This window comes from Fukomys damarensis, unplaced genomic scaffold (genome assembly GCF_012274545.1).
Source record: "Fukomys damarensis isolate Sample0158 unplaced genomic scaffold, DMR_v1.0_HiC HiC_scaffold_23, whole genome shotgun sequence".
NCBI classification, from domain to species: Eukaryota; Metazoa; Chordata; class Mammalia; order Rodentia; family Bathyergidae; genus Fukomys; species Fukomys damarensis.
This window is the reverse complement of record NW_022900935.1, coordinates 14,726,733-14,748,495: the sequence shown is the minus strand read 5'-3', so window position 1 is coordinate 14,748,495 and position 21,763 is coordinate 14,726,733. Positions and strand designations below refer to the sequence as shown.

At 44.7% G+C, this 21,763-nt stretch overlaps 1 protein-coding gene across 6 annotated transcripts in view; it reads left to right on the top strand.

The window, feature by feature from the left end:
• The window catches only part of Azin2 (antizyme inhibitor 2), a 40,967-nt gene that overhangs the window by 13,830 nt on the left and 5,374 nt on the right, over window positions 1-21,763 (top strand). For 4 of the 6 annotated variants that reach the window (XM_010645205.3, XM_033767467.1, XM_010645202.3 and 1 more), the window contains exons 8-10: window positions 1,098-1,210; window positions 12,173-12,387; window positions 13,116-14,653. In XM_010645205.3, coding sequence (XP_010643507.1) covers window positions 1,098-1,210; window positions 12,173-12,387; window positions 13,116-13,251 — 464 coding nt within the window. In that variant the 3' untranslated portion in view covers window positions 13,252-14,653. Of the gene's footprint in view, window positions 1-1,097; window positions 1,211-1,667; window positions 4,562-12,172; window positions 12,388-13,115; window positions 14,654-21,763 lie in introns of those variants that run through there. The other 2 variants (XM_033767469.1, XM_033767471.1) reach the window with 2 other exon arrangements.

Sequence of the window (21,763 nt, the reverse complement as noted above, 5' to 3'; positions counted from 1 at the left end):
GCATTTTTTTTTTTTTTGAGACAGGGTCTCACTATGTAGTTGAGACTGACCTGGAACTCACTATGTAGTCCAGGCTGGTCTCGAACTCACAGCGATCCTCCTGCCTCAGCCTCCCGAGTGCTGGGATTACAGGCATGTGCCCCCATGCCTGGCATTTTTTTTTTTTTTGTGGACAACATTTGATAGATGAGGAATCAGAGTCAAAGGGAGTATAACTGCATTGCTTAAGAACCAGTAAGAAAGAGGTAAAGCCTGCATTTGACCCCTTGTCTGTCTCCTCTCTGACGTAAGGCTCTTGTTCATCCTTTTTCCTAACTTAATAAAAGTAATTAGTGACAACTTATATCATTTTTACAGATGATAAAACGTAGGCAGGGAGGGACTGAGTCACCAGCCCAGGGCACATGGCTACTAAGGGCATGGTTGGAACTCAGGTTTCGACTGGGCTGACTCAACTTGGGTGCCCACACCATCAGCATCACTGCTCTTCCCTTGCTTTCCACATAGAGTGAGCTCGCAGCACCCTGTGAGTGAGGGGTGTCGAGGACTCGATTTGGGTTTTGCCTTCTGCTCTGGGACCCTCAGGCAGGAAAGCCTCAGGACGGTGTGCTCTTCCCCAGACAAAATCCATGTGGAGGTGTGGGCTTCACATCAAACATCCTCCGTGTGTGCGCACAGGGAGAGCACGCTTCCGGTCTCCTTTGTAGATCTGGGGGGTTGTCCCTTCCGGTCCAGCCAGGGAACCTTGCTTCTCATTCCAGCTCATTCACTACCCTCTCTGGTCCCGCCGAGCTTACCCTCTGGGGTCTTGAGTTTGAGTGGGCTGCTCTTTTGGCTTTGCTGGGGCATCTAGGGGCTCAGACACAGGCTGGGAAGTGTGCCCCGGGAAGGCTTGTCTGCTGTAAGGGGAAGTGTTCCTAACATGGCAGTGAACGTGGATGTTGGTAGCTTCTGTTACAGGATTTACCCCATAGCTGGGGAAAGGGCAGCCACCTTAGCTCCACAAACCTGTCACCCTTGCTGAGCTCGCCATGGTGTCAGCTCCCCTTTGAATCCCCCTAACTTCTGCTTGTGTGGCCCTTGATGCCTCCCCACAGAGGAAAGTGGTTCTGCCCTCAAGACCATCATGTACCACCTTGATGACGGCATGTATGGCATCTTCAGCTCCGTTCTGTTTGACAACATCTGCCCCACCCCTCTCCTGCAGAAGGTGAGCTACCTCCTGGGACCTGTTTTCAATGGTGTGTGTGTTTCAATAGCATCTGTGGCGTTTCAATCTAATTTTTATTTTTATTTATTTTTGTAGTGCTGGGGATTGAACTCAAGGCCTTGTACTTGCTAGGCAAATGTTCTACCACTACATACCCAGCCCTTTAATTTTTAAAATGTAAAAGATGTTCATTGTAGAAAATAGACAATAAGATGAAGAAGGTTATCATCCATAATTCTACCAGATAGTGATAGACTCTTTGAACATATTTCTTTTCTTTCCTTTAAAAATGCATTGTACTTTGTATTCATAAAATTGGGATCATACTATTTTGTAACCTACGTTTCACGTATGGGGTATAGCTATGCATTGTGATTCTATCTTGATATATATTTCTGATTACTACTAGAAGTAAAAAGGAAACAGTTCACCTGCAGCGGGTTTTTCATATTAACAGGGGAACAAGATTAGCAAAACATTCCTGGGCCTCCAGCAACTTCAGTGGGCATCTTTAAGAGGGGAAGAGAATCAGACACACCATTGTATCTCCAGATCACCAGGCCTTTGTGTGGCTCCTCTTCCCATCATGGGCCTTGAAAGTCCACTCTTCTTGTCCCTTATCCCAGGGACCCACATATTTTGGACACCTCCTCATTCCACAGTTAAATATGGTTATGTCAGTTGTCTAAGGAAGCCTCCCTGCTGTGCTGAGGAATTCAGAGCTTTCTACTCTGACACACCAGCACTGCCTGCATTCTTCTGGCAGCTCACACCTATGCACTAAGAGAATACCGGGCTGGCTCACCTTCCTTCCACTTCACACGAGACTGCATCCCAGCTGAGCCCGCTCCTCTGCCGTTCCACTGTGTCTCTCTGGCACATCTTCCTCCGTGTTGACTGCCTCGGGCCTCAGTCTTTGACTCTCTGTCCTGTCTACGTGTACCTCCTTGGTGAACTCTTCCGCACTGATGCTTTCTTTATCTTCCTCTCTCTCTTTACTCCTAAATTTCTCTCTATCCTGGCTTGCACCCTGGGCTCCTGACTTGGACAGCCACCTAACCACTTGACATTTCTCCTGGAATCTCCCACTAGTTCAGAACTGAATGCTTGATTTCCCACCCCAAACTCCTTCTCGCAGTAAATAGCACTGTCATCAGCCAGCTGTGTAAGCTACAAGTTGGCATTGCTTCTGCCCGCCCCGCCCTCCCGCCATGTGGAGCGCACGGGCAGGTCTCGAGTCTTGTTCCTGTGTACATTTTGAGTTCATTGTACTGTTTCTCTGCCACCATCGCCTGCAGCAATCACTAACTGCTCTTCTGGTCCCTACTTCTGCCTTCTTATCATCCATTCTCTGCACTGAAGCTTTTCAAACACCCAAAGATCACGTCCCTTCTCTGCTTAAAACCTTCTATGACTTGTTCTCAAATCAAATCCAGACTCCTTATGAGAACCAGTGGGGCTCCTGCCCATCCTTCTGTCCACCTCTCCTCACTCATCTGCTCCATCTCCACCACCCTCTTTTCTGTTCTGGATCATCTGAACTCTTTCTGACCTCAGGACCCTTGCATTTGCTCCATTCAGAATACTCTTCATTCACTTCTTAGTCTCTTCCTTTATATCTCACCTCAGATGGTACCTACTCAGGAGGCAGCTTCCTGACCACTCTCTTTAAAGTGGCTCACCTTCAACCATCAGATAATTCGATCACCATTCTGTTTATTTTCTTTATAATGTGTTATCATCTGGAATTATCTTGTTTTTGTTTGCTCGCTTAGTCTGTCTTTTCCATTAGCACACAGGCTTTATGCAGGCAGCTACTTTGTTCAGTTTGTTCCTTCTGAATTCTTAATACCTGGCACGGTGCCAGGCAAATCATAGGGCTTAAGGAATATTTGCTGAATGAATTCTAAATGAATGAATTACCTATTGTACTGTGAGGCCCCTGAGGGCAGAAACGATTCACACATGTTTTCCTGACATAGAATGTCACATGATAGGTGCTTAGAGCATATTGGAATTGAAGAGGTTTTTTTGTTTGTGTGTTTAAGACGGGATTCTCGCTACAACTGCCCAAGCTGGTCTTGAGCTCCTGGCCTTAAAAGTGATCCTTCTGCTTCTGCCTCCTGAGTAGCTAGGACTACAGCTTCATGCTACCATACCTGGTAGAACTGAACAGATTTTGAGATTTATATAAGCAACGTAAAATTTAAAGGAACTTTTAAGAAGGAAAAACCAAAAACAAGCAAAAAACTCCTGGAACCCTGTGCCCTAGTAAAACTCATGTTACTGCTCCTTTCACCATTCCCATACCATGCTGTGTGATTGCAAACTCCACGTCTATATTGGTGCCTGCTGAAGTCATCGTGCTGGCACTGTATTAAGAACTGCACATAGTATTACTCTTAATTTTTTATCAGTCCTGTTTTACAACGAGAAAACTGAGCATAGAGAGATGAAGTAGCTTGCTTGCTCCAAGTCACAGACTTAGTAAGGGGAATGCTTATTAACTGGAGACCGTGAGCCCTAGGGGTAGGGTTCGCGTCTTATTCATCTTTGATTATCTGTCTGGTGCCAGAGGAAAAGCTCTCAACTTTCCTATAAAATTACTACCTCTCTATGAAGTGTGGTGTCACTGGACATGTCAGCACTGCTAAATTTTGGTATCCGTACTCATCTTCCATGGATGTTCCCTCTGCCTAGAATGCTCTCTTAGCTCTCTGTACGGCCAGCTCATTTCACTTGCTTAAAAAATAATCACTTTTACAAACTATTTTCTTATGGTGAATCCTTGGGAATTGGATTATCAGGTAAAAAGATACGAACATTTTTAGGCCTCTAGATGTGTCCTGCCAGATTACTTTCTCATGATCTTGGACTAGCTGTACTGTCACTGTCGTGGCCATTTCACAGGAGATTCACAAGCACTGTGCGCTACGCGTGACCTCTGCTTGTGGACTCACTTTGTCAGAGATGGTGCACTGCATTTCTTTCATTTCTATGAGTTTGACAAGCAGAAATCTTTGTTTCTTTTTTTCTTTGATGTCAATGCCATTCACATCCTCTGTTCACCTAATCTGGGAGCTCTTGAAGTCTCTTCTTACAAATAGAGGTGAACTTGCATATGCATGTGTGTTTAAAGTAACAGTTGATTCAATTCTTTTCAATCCGTTTATTTATAGTTTTACCATTATTTTTTCATGTTTCAGCACAATATCATGTATCTTAACTAAGTGTGCTATAATAATAGCATGAGAACTTTTGTGTTCTGCAAGTTGTAAATCACCCTTATTTTATATATGCCTTTTCTCTTATTGGAGAGAGTTTGGTGTAAATGATAAAATCATTCACAAATCCCACTACTCAAGATGACTTTTTTCAAAACTATATACATATATATTCAATAATTATAGCCTATCTTCATACATATTTTAAACTATTGCACAAATAAATGATAAGCTTTTTTTCCCCTCAGACTAAATTTAAAACATGACAAACGTAGGTTAACATATAGAGACTTCTAACCTCTCTGCCTTTCAAAATTTTCTCGTCTCCCTATTTTATTTTTTTTTTGGTACCAGGGCTTGAACTCATGACCTTGTGCTTGGGAGGCAGGCGGTGGCACCACTGAGCTAAATCCCCAGCCCCTCCTCTCCCTATTTTAAACGTATCCAGTTTAGTGCACAGCCTTTAAAGATTACTTTTCAGAGCAAATAAAAAAATTCTGAAGTTTACCCTTGTCCCATTTTGTTAGAGATATACTTTGTATCAGTTTTTTAAACTGGTGAAGTTACATTATTAAGCTTTACTTGTGACTAAAAGTATTTAATGGAAACTAAGATTTGTTATTGTTGTTCATCTGTATGTCGTTACATTTAGATCTATATGTTATATGTAGATATTTTTCTACCAGAACGCATAAAGTTACTAGATTGACTTGAAAAAAAATAAACACTTAAAATCAAGTATATTGTCAGATAAAAGAGTAACCTAAGTGCTTTACAGGTTGATGTGACTTCCATAAAAATTTGGTAATGTTATATCGTTAGTTTGAAGTAACCATATCTCCGAGTTGTGAACAGTAAATATAATGCAGGCCCCATTTATGGTTATTTCTGTTAAATTCTTAAGATCATAAAAATGTAAATTTTATCCAAGAAAAAAATGTACAGTCAAGATGACTTTTTAAAATTTACTTTGAAAAAAAATTTACTTTGGTTCCTTATTGTTCTAAGTGTCTTAATGTACATTGTTTTTAATTTAAAAAACAAACTGTGAACATATGGCTTTAAATATTGTCGTGTTAGACTGACTTTTATATATAAGCATTTAAAATGTTAATTGAGTTACCTGATAGGTACTTAGGATGCAAAGATAATTAATTCAACAAATGTATATCAGCACTTCAGACATGCCAAGTACGGTTGGGTATAGGGAGGGACCCCGAGGGACAATTCTGAGGGGCTTTTATGAAAATCTTGGGACAATGATATGTTTGATTGGTAAAGAAGTGCCAAAATGTCTTCCAAAGTGGCTGTATCATACCGCATCCCAGCAGCAATGAACAGAAGTTCCCTAATGTCTTCACTAGCATCTGGTGTTGTCAGTATTCAGGCTTTTGGCCGTTTGATGATGTACGATGTAGGGAATCTCCATAAGCTCATTTGCCATCTGTATATCTTCTTTGCTGAGGTGTCTGTTAAGGTCTTCAGGCTATTTTGTAATTTGGTTGTTTTCTCGTTGTTGAGTGTTAAGAACTCTGTATATTTTGGGCAGTAGTCTCTTAGTAGGCGTGTCCTTTGCAGAAGTGTTTTATTTTCTTCCAGTCTGTAGCTTCTCTCTCTCTCTCTTTTTTCCTTTCTTTCTTTTTTTGGTTGTACTGGGAATCGAATTGAACTCAGGACCTTGCACTTGTGAAGCAGATGCAGTGCCACTGGGCTAAATCCCCAGCCCAACACTTACTACATTTTTTGAGTCAGGGTCCAACTATGTTGCCCAGGCTGGCCTCAAGCTCACTATCCTCCCTGCTCAGCCTCCAGAGCAGCTGGGATTACAGGGCCATGCCACTCCCCAGCTATATAGTAATTTACCTTTTAACGTGCTATGATTAAAAAATATTTTAAAAACTTTTTGAGAGTGGGTCTTGCTATGTTGCCCAGGCTGCTCTAAAACTCTCAGGCTCAAGTGATCCTCCTGCCTCAGCCTCCCATGGAGCTGGGACTACAGGTGTGCACCATTGGGCTCAGCTCATACTATATTGATTTCTTTATTTTGTCATCACCCTTCTAGAGTGCAAACTTCATGAGAACAAAGATTGTTGCCTATTTTGTTCATTAATATGTCCTAAGCACATAAAACAGTAACTATTCAAATATGTGTTAAATCATAGCCTAATGCTGAAACTCGATTTCTGTTTGGAGGTTTGCTGAATCCTCAAAGTTTTGACCTTCAGTTCTGATTATTCTGTGAGTTCCTAGAGCCTCACCAAGATGAAGAATCTGATAGGATGCCCTCACATAAAGCTTCAGATCTCTCAGAGGATGTCTTTAGTATAAAAGTCAGCTAGGAAAAACACCCTGCAAGGACAGCAAGAAAACTTGTCTGTTTCGATTTTGGTAGTGGTTGGAAGACAGCAAAAATTTGGGAATTTGAAACTACAAGCTGTCATCTGGCTCACATCTACACCAATTTAGTGGTCTAAAAATCCTCATGCCTAGAATTGATTGTGGCAGAAGGAAACACAAATTCTCTCGGGAGGAGGAATCTTCGACCTAGGCTTTTAACAATCTTACAGATAAGGTTTCACAGAACATGAGTTGGGAGCCCAAAGTCACAAAACACAAACAGGTTACCATGAGGAGGAACTAGTGGAGGCAGTGGAAAGCAGAATCAGACCTGCAATTCTTCATATATTGGAATTACCAGGTGCTAAACATAAAACAAAGCAATCCCAGGCTGGCCTTGAACTTGATGTGTAGGCCAGATGGCCTTGAACTCATGATCTTCCTGACAAAGCCTCCCAACTGCTAAGATTACAGGCATATACCGCCACATCTGGCCAAAACAAAAAAAACTATAATGTGTAAAGAAGAGATTGAAAACATGATCAAAGAATAAGTGAACGTTGGCTTGGGGGTAGGTCAGTGATAGAGCTTTTGCTCAGCAAACAAGATAAGCAGCATATTTAGAAACAACCAAAGAGCACAGGGAGATAATGCTGAAAACATCATACAGATGTAGCACAAAGAAACCAAAAGGAATAAAACAAGAAAGACTAGGAAAGTAGTGCATATAGTGAGAAGACAGAATATCCAGTCTTAGTTTCAGGAAGAGATCGTATCAAGATGAAGAAACCATACTAGCAATTTACTTGAATAGGAACATTTTGATATAAGGAATTATATAACTTTGAAGATAGCTAATTACTAAATGGAGCAAAACCAGCTAGAACTCCTGGTCCTGGGAGAGTGAACACTGGAACTAGAAATTTAATAGCTCCTCTTGTCACTGGCTAGTATGAGTTCTCAGCCACATGTAAGATGGAAACAGGATGGGCTGATTTTTGAGTCTGCTGATGACCATCACCATTGTCTAGCCTTTTCTGCAGGGCCCTCTCAAGAGGAGAGTCACCATATATGCTTCTGAGATGTTACTAATTGTCAGGGGCTTCTTGCTGAATTCATATATAAATTATAAATTGGCAAAGGGTAGTTCTTGTAGTGTTAACATCCCTGAGCTTTGAGGTCAAGTAGGTATCAGCTGTTTTAATGTTAGTGGCTCCCTTCCTTTGCTACTCAGAGCAAGCGGCTGCAGGAAGGCCTTGGGAACTCTTCTGGCTGCCACAGATGGTGACTCCTAGCAACTCTTCATCACTCTTCACTGCTCTCCATTGCTCTCTGGCTCCCAGCCATCTTCAGTGTTACCACGTCAGGCTGCTGACAGCTCTTGGCACACTTGTCCTCTGTGTTACCACCTCAGCAGGCACTACCTGAGACAGACATCACAAATGGGCAGGGATGTCATCAAGAGGAGGCTTTTGATTTATTTATTTTTTTGTGTGCTTTTTCAGCGTCTCACTATGTAATTGAAACTGACCTGGAACTCACTATGTAGCCCAGGCTGGTCTCAAACTCACAGGGATCCTCCTGCCTCTGCCTTCCGAGTGCTGGGATTACAGGCATGTGCCACCATGCCTGGCTAAAAGGAGCCTTTTATAAGGGCTTATGCTGCACAGGTTGACTCAGACTGACCTGCAGGAAGATGCTTACAGAGGGTGGTCATGGGGAGGGAAGGCACCTCTTGAGGACCTGACTGAGGAGGGCTGCAGAGTGGCAGAGTCAATTGTGATGGGTCTGTGACAGAAGCCTGCTGCAACCAAAGCAAATATCTCCCTGGGCAGCCACGAGGGGCTGACGCCGCTGTGACCAGCCACAAGATGCCTGGGGTAGCCATGGAATTACTCTTGTAAGTTTTGGGGAGCATCATTCCTCTCTTCTCTCTTATTCTCTTCAAGGCCATATCATAACCTTTGAAGAGAGCTTGTAGTATGATAGGAACACGCAGTCTACTAGTGGCAAAGAAAATCATCAGAAGGTGCTCGATCATAGTGGGGAGGAAGCTTGCTGAAAGATGCAGGCCGAGGCTACCTGTGAAAGCCACTGAGGTAAATGCTACCAGACCCTTGCCTGCTGAGCCACAGAAAACAGCAAGCTGAAAGAGGGAAGTACCTTCTTCCTGATCTGTCCTGCTGGGTCTCCTAGTCACCTCTCTTGACATAGAGTCTCACTAAGCTATCTGACAAAGAAGAAATGTTTACAGAGTTCAGCTCTAGTGTCACAAAGCAGGACAAAGAATTTGCACTGCAGATCTGTATTTTCTATATTATGACAAAGGCAGTAGCTGACTCTGCTCATGTTGACCCTCCCTTCCATTTTAGAAACAAATTTTCTGACCCCTGAAGAGGAGTCTTTGAATATGAGCATGGATTTGGTTTGCTAAAGTTTCATGTCTGATTTTTGCCTGTACTCTCACAAATGAAATTTTGACAGTAGGTTTTTGTGTGTCTTTCTCTCACTGTGTATTGTCCTTGTTCGTCTCATTTTCTTCTTTTAAAATGATTTTGTACACTCTATGTCATATAGGAAGTTTTTTTTTTTTTTTAAGTAGTTAGGGATTGGATCAGGACTAATCAGGGCCACATACCTTTTAAAATGTTTGACATTGTTGTTGTTGTGGATATGCTCCTGAATTAGGCCTCTATGGGGAAGGCAGCTGGGTCTTGATGGCTCAGAAATCTGCTACTAACTCCTTCCAGAACTGGGGGCAGTGCTCTGGGAAGTCTCTGAGTTTTCTTATCTGCAAAATGGGAATTGTACTTGGTGCACCTCCCTCACCAATGAGATGTGAAGTTGTGTGGTTTTTTTGTTTTTTTTGTTTTTTGTTTTTGGTTTGTTGAGACAGGGTCTCACTATGCAGTTGAGACTGACCTGGAACTCACTATGTAGTCCAGGCTGCTCTAGAACTCATAGTGATCCTCCTGCCTCAGCCTTCCGAGTGCTGGGATTACAGGTGTGAGCCACCACACCCGGCCTTTGTTTTTTGTTTTGTTTTTGAGATGTGAAGTTGTGGAAGCTGAGCCCCTTGCTCTGTCACAGAGGGACTCAGGCTAGGAGAGTGGGCATCTTGGAATTTTACAGATGCTTTTCTGTTTGCACCCAGTTATCAGACTTGTAAACAGGGCTGAGGGGTATAATCTTGTTGATGTGTGCTTTTTATATTTATGTTGAATGTTTGTTTAAAAATGACTTTACATAGTAAAAGGGGAGTTTACATTATCTCCTGGGAAGTTTTAAAACCCTTTTTCCCACCTACATTTTATTTGCACCACTAAAAGGAAGTGAGAGAATGCTAACTTATTATAACCCAAGGTTGCCTTTTCTCTTTATTGTGGAAGAACCTTTAAAACCTGTTTGCTTAAGGCCGGGGATTTAGTTCAGTGGTTCCACCACCTGCTTTGCATGCACAAGGTCCTAAGTTTGATCCCTGGTACCAAAAAACAGAAAAACAAAAACTTTTTTACTAAGAGATATTTGTGGATATGTTTATAGACCATTCCCCTCCTCCAAAAAATTTAAACATTATTTTTAAGCTTTTTAATGATTGGGCTACGGGAAATAATTCAGAGTGACTGAGATTAATTTTACTCATTAACAAGAAGCTTGTAAACAAGAATACTGAGTCAAATGAAGATATATTTATTTGTCTCCTCTTCCTAGAACATGTGCTTTACAAGCACAGAAACTTTGTTTTTGTGCTCACTGTGCATCTCCAGCTCTTAAATCAGACCTGGCACATAGTAGGTGCTCAACAAGTACTTGTTAAATGAATGGATTATGACTATAGGGTAGTTCATTTTCTTGATATTCACAAAGTCTGCAATTTTAAATCAATTTAATCAAGCTTATTAATAACTGTCAAATACATGAACATTACTCCTGTGTATGGAGACTTAAGATTTTCCTTTCTCATTTTCCTCATTCCTGCCTCTGGCTAAGGTCTTCACTTGCTTCCTCCTAGTGGCTTCTATTTATATCCTTTTTTGCTTTCTCATCCTCTCCATATCTCTCTCTCTCTCTCCCTCTCTAAATATTCCATCCATCCATCCATCCATCCATCCATCCATCCATCCATCCATCCACTTGCTTAAAAATATTGAAAAAGCACCTACTGTATGCCAGGCTGGAAGAGACAGAGATGAACCGGGCTAATGCCATTTCTGGGCTTGTGGAATTTTTCATCTGTCCGGGAAGACAGGCACGAGCAGATACTTCGCAAATATACAATTGCAAAGCGTGGCAAATGCTGTGAGGACAAGGCTCGGGGAGGATGGAGCTTTAGGAAAGGCTTCCTGGAGGCTGTTTCTTGTGGGATCTAAAGGACAAACAGGAGCTGGCAGATTCGGAGCTTCAGAAGACAGCAAGGGTGAAGGCAGGGCGAGGCGAAGGGGAGCTGGCTTTACTGGGAAGCCCAGAGAAACAGGAGTAACTGAAACTGAGGAGTGCAGCTGAAGGTGGGGTAAGAGCCTCAAGGGTACAATCAGGATCTGCAAACGCCTGTTCTTAAGTTGTGACTCCTCCTCTAGGGCCTGCTCGGCAGGGCCCTACACTGTGACAAACTGCACTGCTATCTTGGTTGCCTGCAAATGGTCTGTGTTTAGATTTCTTTTCTGGATTTGGATGTTTTAAGAAAAAAAATTTAAATGCCATTGGTAGCAAACCCTTAACGTCTAAGAGCTTCAATTTCCCTAAAAAGACAGTGATTGTGTCTACCCCAGGAGGTCTTCTATAACATCTTCCCAGTCACCCCATGATTCTGTCGGAAGCCTGTCTTACTCAGACCCGAGGGAGACTGGGTCTAACACATCTGTGCCCTGGCTCCTGCCACCTGGCCTGGCAAGGAATGAGAGGATCTGGGAGGCATCCACAGAAGGGCAAGCCCTACAACAGGCCCAGAAGACAGTCTGGAATTGAGGGCAGGAGGAGAGCTGGAGAGGCGAGGGCACAGAACGGATGTGGTAACAGTAACAGCAGTAACAATAGCACTCAACTGGACCTTTGTCCTGTGCTAGGCACTGTTTTAAATGTACGACATATACTCACTTATCCTTTTAGTAGCTCTCTGAAGTAGGTGCTACTTATTATCCCCATCTTATAGATGACAAACTGAGGCACAGATTAAGTATCTTGCCCAAGGTCACACAGCTAGAAAGTATTAGAAATTGCACTCGAGACCAGGTATTGTGGCTTCCAAGTGTAAGAGGCAACGAACGAAGAGAGGCGGGGAGGGCATCCAATGCTAGGTTACGAGGGCCATCCGGTCTTTGTCCTGTCGGTCACAGGGGCTGTGGGAGGCTTCTGAGGGAGGTGTGCCCAGGAGGGCTGATGGGGCCGTGTCTCTCTTCTACAGAAATCACCCATGGAGCAGCCCCTGTACAGCAGCAGCCTGTGGGGCCCAGCTGCCGATGGCTGTGACTGTGTGGCTGAGGGCCTGTGGCTGCCGCAACTACACATAGGGGACTGGCTGGTCTTTGAGAACATGGGAGCTTACACCGTGGGCACAGGCTCCCTCCTCGGGGGGACCCAGACCTGCCACATCACCTACGCCATGTCCCGGGTAGCCTGGTAAGGGGGCCCTGCTGCAAAACGGGGCAAGGGGAGGCAAGCAAGGCTGAAGCAACAAGGGAAACCTGGGATCTGACACATGCTTCTATGTACTCTATGTAATCTGACTTGGCAGGGAGCTCCTACTGCTATGTGAGGCCTGTATACTACCTGCCTGGGGCCACGAAGGGGGCTGAGCTTCCCTGAGGAGATCACACGCAGTGCCAGGAGATGCAGAGCTTTGTCCTGCTCCCTGGGAAGATGTGAGGCAGCAGGCAGAGGCAAGGGGGCGGGCAGGGGCAAGTGTGGTACATCTGAGGCATTCACAGAGATTGGCCTGACTGCAGAGGAAGACAGGGAAGAGAGCTAGGTTCACCCTAGTGCTGGCACCAAGGATATGGTGTTGGGCAGGCCACTCCTCTCTGAGCCTGTTTCTTCATCAGTAAAGTGGGGATGGGAATGGCTCCCTCACAGGGTTTTAGATGACAGATGGGAAGTGCCTGGCATGGTGTCTAACTCACCAGAAGTGCTCAACAAACGTAGGTTCCTTTTTCCTAATGGGCAACGGGGACCACAGGGGAAGCAAGCAGAGGGGGCAAGGGCCAGCAGGTATCCCTTGCCCTTGACCGTGGCTAGGCATAGGTGAGAGTCCTGTGCCTAATGGGGCCAGGGCCACAGGTACAAGGGTCAGAACAAGTCCCCTGTTGTCCCCAAGCTGGCTGTCTCTAGGACCCCTCTCTAACCCCTAGGGAAGCTCTGCGGGGGCAGCTGCTGCCTGTGGAACAAGATGATGCTGAGGGCGTGTGCAAGCCTTTGTCCTGCGGCTGGGAGATCACAGACACTTTGTGCGTGAGCCCTGTCTTCACCCCAGCAAGCATCATGTGAGCAGGCCCCATCCCCCCTGGACAACCCCAGTGGGGCCGTGGAGATGCCTCTGGGAGAGATGGGGAAGGCGGCAAGCAGGCAGTCTGTCCTGGACTCTGGTGCTCACTCTGCCGCCCCATGGTCCACCCGTACTGTTTGTTTCTGCCCTGCAAATAGGACCAGTCTTATACCCGCTGTAGTTCAAGTATGCAACATAAATCCTGTCCCTTCCAGCTGTGTCTGCCTTTGCTGCAGTGCAAGGGTCCTGGTCAGCCAGGTTTTGTGGGATCCTTGGGCTCTCCTACCTTTCTTATTTTTGTAAATATGAAAGTAAATATTTAGGTGTTCTAATATTCCAGTGGAATCCAGCAGTTCGACTGACAAAGCAGCCAGTTAAACATGGGAGAGACTTCCCCACTACACAATGAGCTTACGCGCCTGAGCCCCGCTGCAGCGTGGGCACCATCCACTCACACATTGTCTGGCTCGCCTCTGTGCTCCTCACAGGCTTGCAAGACTGGAAGACTGGCATCGTGAGAAAGGTTGAGCTGTCACGGGCTGAGGTGCGGCATTGGAGCTGCCTCTTTTTAGGAGCTCATCACTGGCCAGTGGCATCTGCATGAACCCAACATCCAGCCTAAGGCCTGGCCCAGTGTAGGGCAGCTAAGCATTTGATAGAGCTTTGGAAACCATACTGGAGAGAAAGGGCAAAGGGACGGACGTCTTGCAGTGCTAGGGATTGAGCCAGGGCCTTCTGAAGAGAAGCCAAGTGCTCTAACACTGAGCTACACCCCCAACTCCATTTTTCCCCGTGGGAGGTTCTGAGCAGACCCTATACCCTTACTTTCCTCGCAGGCAGGCAAGGCAGTAAGAGTGATGCTAACACGTTATTGTGGGCTTTGCTTTTTTAGGCAGCAAGGTTAGAACAAGGCTGGTCACAGAACACTGTGTCCAATGCCAATGCCTCAGACTGGCGGTTCTTGCTAGGAAGAGGGCTCCTTCACACTGCCAGAGCCCCAAGCTCTGCACTCATGGTGCATGAGCAGTTTAGCAAAAGAGTTCAGAATTTTAGATTTCCCCAAGATGCTGCAGGGGACCAAATTTTTTTTCTTAAATTAAAAAAATTGAGATACAATTCACATGCCATAAAATTCAGCCTTTTAAAGTGTGGAAGCGAGTGCCTATAGAGTATTAGAGCTGTACAGCTATCACCACTATCGGTTCTAGAACATACTACTTATCCCCAACAAAAGCCCCACAGCCATCAGCAGTCACTCTCCAAGTGCTCTTTCCCCAGCCCCTGGTAACTAATCTACTTTCCATCTCTGGGTTTGCCTGTTCTGGATGTTTACTGCAATGGTTTTAATATTTTCACTTTTTTATATAGGGTCTCACTATTTAGTCCAGGCCGGCCTTGAACTCATGGCGATCCTCTTGCTTCAGCATCCCAAGTGCTGGGATTACAGGCATGAGCCACCATGCCCGGCTTCACTTTAGATTCTTAGGATAAACATAGCTGTCTTGCTTTAGCATCCCAGGCAGTCCTAGGCCTGCACCTGGCTTGGAGATAACCCAGTGAGGCCATGTGCCATGTGTATGGAGTGAATTAGGTACTTTTCAAAATCAAGGGCATTGCTCTTTTTGAGACTGAGTCTACTTTCTGTACTTTGACAAGGAGTAGGCTGAAAGCTCTGGACATCAAGGCTCAGCAGTCACTAAGGTCACTCCCTTGTCCCTCTGATAATCAATTCAAGCCCCACTTTACAGATATTCCCACACTGGTCTTCAGCCCTCTGTGAAACTACTACCGAGCCCTCTTTCACTTCAGACATCCAAGCAGATCTGGACCTACTCACATTTCTTTCTCTTGAGAAAAAGGGAAGGCAAATACAAATTTTTCCTCTGGAATCAGCATCTGCTGTCAAAGGCAGCAGGAGCCCTGGGGCAGGAAATGTGGCTGGCTATGGTGAGATCCAGGTATAATTTACTAACGTGTTGAAGGCCACAGGTGTGTGTGTGTGTGTGTGTGTGTGTGTGTGTGTGTGTGTGTGTGTTCTGTGTGTTTTGGAGCGAAAGTGGCTGACACAGAGCTTGAACAGGTATCTCTCACTCCAGCCTTTTTCCCGTTTCACATTCCCTTTGCTGTGAGAATGGAATGTACTTTTCTGAGAGAGATACAATATAAATAGAACCCTGACGTGACTCACTTGAGAATAATCAATAATTCATTTGTCAGTTATTTATTTCCATCTTTTTCTGAAGAGAAGGAAGAAAAGAGAATGAAACGTGGAGCATGGTGAGGGGCTGGGGGCATTTTGGAGCGAAAGTGGCTGACACAGAGCTTGAACAGGTATCTCTCACTCCAGCCTTTTTCCCGTTTCACATTCCCTTTGCTGTGAGAATGGAATGTACTTTTCTGAGCAAGATACAATATAAATAGAACCCTGACGTGACTCACTTGAGAATAATCAATAATTCATTTGTCAGTTATTTATTTCCATCTTTTTCTGAAGAGAAGGAAGAAAAGAGAATGAAACGTGGAGCATGGTGAGGGGCTGGGGGCCTGTGTGTGGCAAGCCGAGCAGTCCCTGGAGCCCCGGCTCCGCAGACGTCCTGCTCCTCTGGAGCTCCTCCCTAAGTGGTCCATCAGTAGTCACCTTCACAGCTCATCCTGCCTGGAACCTCACTCAGGGACTGTGTCCTCCCCACACCCACTCGCACTCCTGGAAGGTCCTGTGCTCATTCGCGCTCACTCTGGGGCTTCAGCAGACCCGCTGCTGCTCCAGGTGAACTACCTGCTCCCTCTGTGACAGTCCCCCTTCTTCCTCTCCATAACCGGCCCTCACTCAGCAGCAAGAAGCTGTCGCTCCTGTCTATTTCACTAGGGACAGTGAAAGTCCTTCCCCACATACCTCAGACTCTTACTCTTCCCTCTCTCACTGGTCCCAGCCATGACAGCCTCCTCTCTGTTCCTCAAACACTGCAATTTTGGGTCTGCACTTACTGTCCCTTCTCTCCAGAGCGATCTTGCCTATGGTGGGGCTCACTTAATTCAGGTTCTGCTCAAATGTTTTCTTTACACGAAGGCTTCCTGGGTTGCTCTTTAGAAAACAGTACTTCCCAGTCTTTTCCCCCTTAACTGGTTTCTTTTTTCTTCCCAGCACCTACTAGCATTCAACATACTCCATAGCATGTTTTTCTGTGTATCATCTGTCAGTTCTCTAGAATGTGACCTCCTCCGCTGCCTGCCTTGTAAGTGTGATGATCAGAGTTCAATCCTTGGTACCAAAAACAAAACAAACAAAAACCGTATTTCTCACTGCTGTGTCCTTATCATCCAGAACAGACCAGGTGCTCAAAAGTATATGTTGAATAATAAATAAACATAGGTCTTAACCTGTCAGAATCTAACTCATTTGTGAATATATATCTCTTGGAGAGTTACTGTGAGGATTAAATAAGAAAATGGGTATAAAATACTCAGCCCAGGGCCTAGCATATCACTCAGTGAATGACAGTGCAAAGTAATTCCTTTGGCACTTATTCAGCACTTTCTGTGGTAGACACTGGTGACGGAGACATAAATCCCTGTGCGTCCTCAAGGAGCTCACAGTATTAGTCTGTGGGACCCTGAAAACTAACTCAGGGATACACCTGGGAAAGACCAGACTTGACAAACTTAGACCAAATCCTAGGAAAACCTATAGGGATATAAGATACTTAAACAGCTCTTTCTAGGTGACCTTGATCGCTAGATAAAGAGCAGGACACTAAGTTAAAGGGGGGATTTCTTTCTTTTAGTTTATGCATGCCTTATGTAATATTTGGGTTATTCTTACACTAAAACATTACTCACCAAGCGGGGTGGCCCATGCCTGTAATCTCCGCACTCGGGAGGCTGAGGCCGGAGGATCACCATTAAGTTCAAGGCCAGCCTGAACTACATAGCGAGGCCCTGTCTCAAAAAAACAAAACATTACTCGTTATTTTAAATGCAACTTTGAACTGGTCGTTCTGCATTTTATTTGCAAAGTCTGACAGCCCTAAACTGGCAAGTCCCTGTAGGCTGACATCCCTTTCTGGGTATCGTTTTCCCCATCCGTGCGACTTGCCTCGGGAACTCTTCAGGCGGAGCCCCGGCCCACCCCAGGGCTCTGTCGTTCCTCCGCTCAGAGTTGTGTGGGAAACACGCTAGCCTCTAGTTTCTCGCCGAGTGAAATGTCAGGAATTAGGATTAGGGGTAGGCATAACTATTCCCCTTCCTCTCAGGCCCTTCACTTTCCCTATCGGAATAGCTGAGACAGCGAGGGTGATAAATGAAGCTCGAAACTACTGTCTTCATTAACTATGACGGCGAGATTTTCCAACCCCTACATCACGGGGCTCCAAACCATGGATTTCCGGTTGCACGACGCTACTTCCGCATGCCACAGGATTCGCGCCTCTGCCTCTCCCATGATTGCGTCCTCTGCCGACCTGGAGGAGGAACCGACTTTACCAAACTGGAAAAATAAACCGCAGGAATCCATTGGTTGAAAGATTGAGAGGTGTAGCTCCGCCCCCAATTTCTACCAATGGAAGCCCCACTTTTCACCCGGGGCGGGGTTTCCCCGGTAAAAAGGTCATCCGGGATTGAAGGTTAGGGAAGGGGGCTACCGGGTTTCCGCCGGGTTTGAAAGGTTTGCGATACTACCGGAAGAGGGCTTCTGGCCCATCAGCTACTTCCGCTTCCACTTAGAAAGCAGGAGGCTCTTAGAATAGCAAAGTGGAACGGATCAAAGGCGCCTTGTCTTTGGTGTTCTCAACCATTCAGGGGAAGACGCAGAGAATCGGGGGCGTTTGAACGTATTCTTGATTTCTGGACCAAGACGTACGGTATTTAAAAAATAAGATCGATTGCCTACTGTCTGCCCCCCGCATCACGCCCTTCCCTCGCATTATTGCGTTTTAGCTACACAACGCTGTGGAGTGAATTTTATGACACGGACTCCAATCCCTCCCTGCCTGTTTTGTGATGCTGGTTCTGCCCATTGCTATTAGCTTAAGTTTCTCTGGCACACTGTGTCTGTAAAATGGGATATCAATACCTATCATACCGTTGTTGTAGGATTAATCATTTCAAATATCTGGCATATGGTAAACATCGATAACCACCTGAATTATTTCCATTACAAATTAGAAATTGAGGCTTAGATATGAAGTAAATTACCTGGAACAGATAGTAACTACTGGAGCAGGTCGGGAAGCATCTTTGCTTAACTGAGGAACCTGGATCGCTAAACCCACCCAGCCCCTCTTTCTGGACTTAGAGGAAGCCACGATGACCATAATTGCCTCGATAGCAACATATATACTTATTTAGTGGTACCCTGACACAAACAAGCTGCTCTCTGGGCATTTTAATAAAGCTAGTGAAGGGTATGTTCTATAACTTGTCCCCCAGTCTAGGGTTTCTAGAAGTATCAGAATGGATGGGCCCAAGATTCATCTCCTCCTAAATCCCATTGATAAAAAACAAGCAGATTTTTTGAGACAGGGTCTCACTGTGAAATTCAGGCAGCCCTGAAACTCATTGTGTAGCGCAGACTGGCCTCAAAATGGTGGCAGTCCTACTACCTCAGCCTCCTAAGTGCTGGGACTATAGGCCTGTGCTGCACAGCCAGGTGACACAAATTTTCGAGAAGTTAAACTTGAGTTCCAGTGAGATATCCAAATAGAAATCATTATGATGTAGTGTGTTAAGTGCTGTGTTACAGGTAAGCACAGAGCACCAAGGAAAGTCAGATCAGGAATAGGCATAACTACCTGCTCTGGTTAGGGTGGACTGGGCAGAAGGAGTGGGTTTCAAAGATAAGAATGGAACAGAAATCAGGGTCATATTATGAAAGGTTATATCATCAGGATCTGTGAGTGAAGGAGAGAGGAGCCCAGCTTTGCTCTTTAGATGGTGCACAAGGAGACAAAGAGTGTGGTAGGTGGTCTCTCAGAAGTCCGCAGTGATCCCATACTCCAGTATCTTCTGGTGCAATTCCTTCCCCAGAGTATGGATTAGGTTTATTTTTATTTATTTATTTATTTTGTTTGTTTGTTTGTTGAGACAGGCTCTCACTATATAGCTCAGACTGCTCTGGAATTCACTGTGTAGCCCAGGCTGGTCTCGAACTCGCAGTGATCCTTCTAGCTCAGCCTCCCGAGTGCTGGGATTACAGGCATGTGCCACCATGCCTGGCTGGATTGGGTTTATTGGTTCCATTCTAATGAACAGAAATATGTTAGAAACAATGAGTTGTCATTTTTCAGATTAGATTATAGAAGACTGGGTGCCTTTTCTTTTAGTGAAGATGTCAGCCATGTTGTGAGCTTCCCTGGGGATAAATTGGCCTCTGTATCCAGGAACTGACAACTCTGACCAAGGACCAGACTTGAAGCCTTTTAATAGCCACATGATGAACTTGGTAGTGGGTTTTCCCCTAGGCAAGCCTTGGGATGACCACAGCCATGGAAGGGGATCTGAGCCAGAGACACCCAACTAAGCCACACCCAGGCTCTCAATCCCCAGAAATCATGAGACAATAAATGTTTGTGGTTTTAAGTTTTATCTAATTTTAAGGCAACTTATTATACAATAGATAACTAATACAGAGGGATTAGAAACAGAGAGAAATCAGGACTAGGAAAGGTTGTAAATTCAGGGAGAAATGATGGAAAACTGATTTGGACAGTGGCTGTGGAGGTGAAGAGTAGGGCATGAATTTGAGATATGGTTGAAAAAAGAATGGACGATATTTGATAATGCAGTTGGATGTGGGAATAGGCAGAAAAAGACTAGCACCTGTGTTGGTAAACTGGGGGATGGTACCTGCTAGAGTTGCCAGCATACTGGTCACTGAGGATGAGTTGAATAAGTCGCTCCTTGAGATTTCTGCAAACAAGGTAAATCAACAAGGGAGACTCAAGGCTGGGCTGAGAGAAAACAGCCATTGTGGTCTGGGGAGGAAACATTGCAGGAATATAGAATGCAGAAGTGCTAGAAGGAAGGCTCTTCTCTGAGTTAGACTTACTTGTTACTGTGTATGGTGTATCATTCTCCCTTCAGCCTTCCTTTCAGTCGTTCATTCAGCAGATATTTACTAGGTGCCTTCTTTGGGCCAGGCACTGTGGACACCAAGTTCCTCCTCCATGGCATTCATAACCTGGTTGCAGGGAGAGAAACAGGAAAATTTTTAGCTTCTGGATGTCACTCTCTCCAACACTGCTTGATTGGGAAGAATTTGGCTTTTTGGTTGCCAGACAGAGAAACAGGGAAGCTATTTGAGAAGAGCAGGGGGAGGAGATACGCAGGGTATAGCTGGTATAAGTGGGGGCAGTGGTGATGATGTGTGTTGCCTCTGCTTCCTGATCTCTTGACTTCAACTACTTCTGCATGTCCTTGCTGCCACTGCCAATGTCCAAGACATCATCATCTCTTATCCCTTGTTTGGATTATTTCAGCTACCTCTAGTCTCAACCTTTTTCCAGTCTTTTTTTTTTTCTTTTTTAGTATTGCAGATTGAAACCAGGGCTTTTGCATTTAGCTACATCCTCACCCCTTTTATTTTTATTTTTTATTTTAAGACAAGGTTTTGCTAGGGCTTGAACTTGTGATCCTCCTGCCTCGGCCTCTCAGAGAGCTGGCGTTACTGGCATGCACTACCACACCTGGCTTTCCAGTTTATTCTTTGAATGGAAATTAGAGTAATCTTCCTAAATTGAAATCACATCACTTCTTGTCATGAATCTCTTCAGGGGATGCCAACTGTTTTCAAAATGAAGTTAAGACTTTTATGCTACTCTTACATGACCCTTAGATCTAAATCTGTATCATCCATCGTGTTAGTCACCAGTCTATACCTATAGATCCCTTGAAGTATGGACAGCCTGAATTAATATGTGCTATAGTGTGAAATACAGCCCAGAATTCAAAGATGTAGTTCAAAAGAAGGTTGTAAATTATCTCATTTTTAATTAATGCTGAGACATTTTGAGTTTACATGTATATTGGTTTACACTGAGTAAAGCTGCGTCCTACCAGTTTCATCTCTCTCTACTTTGTTTTAGCTACTAAAACATTTTCTTCAATGAAAGTAGTAGAAAATAACTTTGAGGGGGAAAGAAAATTAAAAGCTAGGGGAATTGATTGCAAGGATAATCTGAATCAATGGAAATATTGATTAGCCAGTCAGGGGAAGGAGTGGAGTAGCCCAGGGGACCTTAGCAGCAGTGGTTCACAGATCTTTATGTGGCTGAGTTCCGTTTCTGAGCTTGACATTCCACCTTTCAAATTCCCAGAGAGAGAATCAGGTTAGCTCATTTTGAGTCAGGTGTACCTGCTCTGGATCAATTCATTATAGTTACAAAGGAGGATTCAATGTGAATTGCCTATTGCATATCTCTCACTCTTACCCTCCAGCCTCTGTTCCCTAAAAGGCAAATGTAAACTTAGAGGTCAGCATACCTTTTCAGTGAAGGGCCAGACAGATATATATATATATAT